This window comes from Oratosquilla oratoria, chromosome 23 (genome assembly GCF_046742065.1).
Source record: "Oratosquilla oratoria isolate Oo_2021 chromosome 23, ASM4674206v1, whole genome shotgun sequence".
NCBI classification, from domain to species: domain Eukaryota; kingdom Metazoa; phylum Arthropoda; class Malacostraca; order Stomatopoda; family Squillidae; genus Oratosquilla; species Oratosquilla oratoria.
In genome coordinates, this window is record NC_134799.1 from 59,872,199 (window position 1) to 59,877,198 (window position 5,000).

General features: G+C 39.6%; 1 protein-coding gene across 3 annotated transcripts in view; it reads right to left on the minus strand.

Annotated features, from left to right (window-relative positions):
- The window catches only part of LOC143038134 (sialin-like), a 138,379-nt gene that overhangs the window by 92,399 nt on the left and 40,980 nt on the right, over window positions 1-5,000 (minus strand). For 2 of the 3 annotated variants that reach the window (XM_076207138.1, XM_076207137.1), the window contains exons 2-3: window positions 1,727-1,756; window positions 112-138 (exon numbers count right to left, since the gene is read on the minus strand). The exons of the other annotated variant lie outside the window; for it this stretch is intronic. In XM_076207138.1, coding sequence (XP_076063253.1) covers window positions 112-138; window positions 1,727-1,756 — 57 coding nt within the window. The remainder of the gene's footprint in view (window positions 1-111; window positions 139-1,726; window positions 1,757-5,000) is intronic. 3 annotated transcript variants of the gene reach the window in all.

Consider the following 5,000-nt stretch of genomic DNA (forward strand, 5'->3'; position numbering starts at 1 on the left):
GTGACATCTGTCGATCACGAGCCCAACACGTGATCCACGACGACATACACTCAAGTGCACATTTTTACAAGCGTTTCCTATTAACGAAATCACAAATATGATTATACTTACTCTCCTTCTCTTCAGTCTCTGTTTGTTCTGTAATAGCAGCGTGAAACGATAAAAAGGAAAAGAAATTTAGTGGAAATAAACTTACTGTTTTACTAAGAATACGCCCACACTCACGCAGTACACAGATAATAATTGTTTCTGATTGACTGGACATATTTTTTCATTGTTTCGTCCATCACATTCTACTATTTTCTTTTTGGGTATGAGTTACTCAACATTATATATTATTTATCTATCATTGGTAATTCTCAATATTTGATTTTAAACAGATTTAAAACAGATTCAATTATATTTACCACTAATTCTGATAATATAATTGGCATAAATCTGTTAGTCCTAAAAATGTTTGAAGGTCGCTCATCTAAATGTTTATTTAGTATAGAAAACGGAGATGAAGGGGGGGGGAGCAGAAAGGAGTGTTCATGAATTATATGAAAACTGAGGGTAGAAAATAACAATACAAATAATCTGTTGTATTTCACACACACACATTTATATAAAAGCTCTTGTGAGACAAGACCTTCGATAGCCACGTGTACATCCATGTGCCAAGAATGTAGAACGGCATTCTCTCCATGTGTCTGAATCGTTCGTGTTCGTGCCTACGTACTCACTTAGCAAAGCCAGCGTAGAGGTCAAACGCCCGCGGTTCGTGGGTGAATGCCAAAATATGTAACAAATGCGAAGACGGAACAGTGGTAAACTACGAAGCATGCGTATGACGCTTCCTGGTGATATTCCCGCGGTCATGTTTTTCTTGAATGGCAGTGGGATATTTTCGTTTGTCTTAAATAAGTTTGAAAAAAAAAATGTAGATATGTATGGGTATGCATATATACTCGCCTACTTGCTGTTTTTTCATGGACGAAAGATAGAAAAAAGAGAACTATATCGTAGTGTATGTATGAATACGTCTGTACATATGTTGTTGTTTTGAAAAGTGTTCAGAGCTAACTGATGGCGTTGGTGAATGTTATGCTCTTTCATTTTACTTTCAATTCCATCAACACTATAGCTTTCGTCACAAAATTTCATAATCTACTGTGCTGAGGAGATTGATTTACAAATTTCCAGTGAAAACGAATATCGAAATGTGTGTACATGTTCCGTTTAAATAAGTCTGTAATTTTTTTCATTACTATTGAATCATTTATTCGTAAAAAATATCGTTGAAAAAGTGAAATTCAACATTCCCTACGTTTTCTTTATATATTCATTCTCTTGGAAAATATGTTTAATTCATCGATTGTCATCCAAACGACAAATGTAAAATTTCTTAATGATTTTAATATATCTACCCGTAATTATAAAAAATTTACTTTATAAATATAGAAAACGTACGCTGGATTGGCAAAAGGTTTTAAAAGTACGGTGCTAGAATTTGAAAGATAACAAGTCATTTCACTTCAGAAGGAAAGCCAACAATACGACATCACGAGGAAGATGCTTTGGGTTCCGGAGTCAACTGACTTTTGCGTCTCGCTGTGACGTCATACTTGAGGGAAAGTGATCTGAGGCTATCTACATCTTTCTTCCAACAATCTTAAATAAACAGACTACAATCTAAACAACTTTATTTATTTATCTACCTGTTTATTTGTTCGTTTTTACTCACCTGCTTTTGGCTTGAGGGGAATAGACTCTTCTGCAGCGTGCAAAGAAGAAAACAAATATTAATTATGGCCACAAACCAGAATCCAATCCTTCATGTGGTTTAGACGTATATAGATTGAAGAAAGAACTGTTACGTTTTCAAACACACTCGAAGTAGACATTCTTTGCCTCTTGTTGTGTGTAAACAAGAACATGCGTAGATAAATGAATTAAAATAAATCAATATACCGAGTTCTTCTTCACTTATTAAGTCACTAGTCAAGGTAAGCACCCACTTCCACCAATTATTGATAGATAAATGAAATATATGTAAACAGACTACTGAAGAGGATTGCAGTTAGCAATCGAAATATATAGTTTCGATTACTCAACTCCTTTCGTCCGACTGTGGTGTTAGTTGTGATATGTAAACAAACTGATATATTGAGCGAGTGCATCAATTGATATGCGCGTCAATAGATTAACACACACGCACACATGCACACACACACACACACACACACACACACACACACACACACACACACACACACACACACACACATGGTTTGGATACATGTAAAGAATGAGTGAAGAAAGATTAGTGAAAGAGGTGGAAGGAAGGAATATGAGGGGGCGACCAAGGATGAGATGGATGGATGGAGTAAAATGGGCATTGAGAAAGAGCGGAATGTCTGTTGAGGAAGGTAGGGAGAAGACAGAAGATTGGGGGTGGGTGGAGAATGGCTGTGTATGGATGATGCTGTGATGCATGAGGGGGAGTGGGTGGGGTACGAGGGGGGGGGGTGAGGGAGTATGTGTGAAAGATATTTTGACGCAGGCCGAAGGGATCCCTCCCCTAATGTCTTCTCTTTTCATGCATGAGGAGACGGAGAGGGTGGGGGTCGCCGATTAAATGAAGTGACCTTGCTGTGAATGTGCTGTGTCTTACTACATTGCTTCTGACCCAGGGCAGTGGGCGAGATGCAGGGATGACCCGTCATCCAGGAGGAGCTAAGAGAAGAGGAAGGGAGGGGTGGTGAATGGCAGTGGAGTATGTGTGGATGAAATGGGTGGGAATGGATTCATGCCTTTGACTTTGGCTACCTCACTTGCAAGAGGGAAAAGCCCTTGGTATATGTATGTATGTATATAATGTTCGTAAACAGTTTTATGATGTTTCACAATGTTTAAGTTTATTTTTCCACGTCTTTATATAACAAATGGAATATAAACAAGCAACTAAGTTACTTGAGTAAAACATAGACTCATAAATGGACGAATGAATAAAAAAAAATGGGTCTGTCGTACACGCTAGCAAGAACGCTAAAATCTGGTCAGAGTTGGCGCTTGTAAACTGAGGTGTTGGCCCGCAAGCCAACGGGAACAAATCAGAAGAAAAAAAAACAGGAAAAAAAAGAACGGTAGAAAACAAGAGTGGTGGCGCGTGCATGTGCACATGTGATACACCATGGCCTTGGATCACGTGTTGGACTCGTGATCGACAGTCATTAACCGCCCGGATGAGAGCTCAGAGCTCGTATGACCGATCTATGGGTAATACTGTGACCTTACACACACACACACACACTTCCAATTCTCCGCCCACGAGAGTTGGAGTACCACCCCGCCGCAGCGCAGCGATACTGAAATTATTTCAGCTCTGGGGGGAGTCGAACCCGGATCGCCGTAGTAGCAGGCGAGAACTCTAACCACAGCGCCACGAGGTGTACAGGGTCAGAGCAATGCTAATGGGGTCCCATCTCTTCCTCCATTTGCCAAATTTTACCTTGAATTCTTTTATAGCGTTGGCTTGGGTTATATTTCCATCTAACATATTCTATAAGTCTATATTTCAGTGTGGAAAGTTGTACTTCGTGACATTTGCTAAACAGGCTTGTTTTTTCAGTTTTTACTATAAATGTGTGTGTGTGTGTGTGTGTGTGTGTGTGTGTGTGTGTGTGTGTGTGTGTGTGATTCACCTTGGTCTTTGGATCACGTGTTGGACTCGTGATCGACAGCTATTTCCCTCCCGGAAGAGAGTTAAGAGCTCGTATTTCCGATCTATGGGTAATGCCATGACCTTACACGCACACACACACCCAACTCCCAGCCCACGATAGTTGGAGTAACGACTCGAAGCGCAGCGATACTGAAATAATTTCAGCCCTGGGCAGGATTCGAACCAGGTACCGCCGGCACCACCGTACTGACATCTGGGACTCTACCAACCGCGCCACCGAGAGAGAGAGAGAGAGAGAGAGAGAGAGAGAGAGAGAGAGAGAGAGAGAGAGAGAGAGAGAGAGAGAGGATAGAGAGTGTGAGAGTGTGTGTGTGTGTGTGAGCAAATGAACAAATAAACCAATTCGGTGAATCAAGGGAAGCAAATTACTGCGAATAAGCATGATACAACTGGTGACATAACAAGATTTTGACATTTACTGGAGTGGAAAATACACTAACAAACTTAACAAAAAATATGAAGAAAAAAACTACACGTTGTTCAATGATGTTACAGTAGAATGAATTGCAACTGTTGCATCTGGAACAAAATATGAATATAAATGCATTTATCGTTATCATTACTATTATTATTATTATCATTGTTACCAATATTACCCCTAATATTAACACTTTTATCATTGTTATTGTTGTAGATATTTAGATATGTAGATATGTAGTATGTAGATATATTATATAGATCATCATTATAAATATCGACATTTTATTTTGTCTCAATCGGTCCCTTTTGCTACACTAATTCTATTTTGGTTGAGAGCACGCGATTCTCGCTGAAAGAGGCACTTCGTGGTGGCAGAGTAGAGAACTCAATTCGAGGAATCAGCTTGTGGCTCCTTTTCCCGCTCTCAAAGAGAATAACCGATTTTGACAGAGGCCTGACAGTGAAGATCCCTCAAGTATGACAAATGTGGTCACCAGGGTCCTTTGTACCACTAGCAACTCTCTTGTACACACACAAAAGCGTATTCAAACGTGCACACACACACACACGCACACACACACACACACACACAATGTTCACTCATTCCTCGGAAAAAAAGGCGGGAATATCGGTCCGATAATGCTGATTGTCCGCAGTTGTCTGTAGTGGTTAATATAAACAACTACATTACGAGAGAAAGAGTACTGTACTTTTAATCAAGCGCATCATCTAATATACTGTAAATATACACTATAATACAGTAAATTCAAAACTTTTCATTTAAAATCGGCTCGTGTTTAGTTATCACACTGGGCTATTTTTCCTTCAACATCCTACTTCCAATCTCCATCTA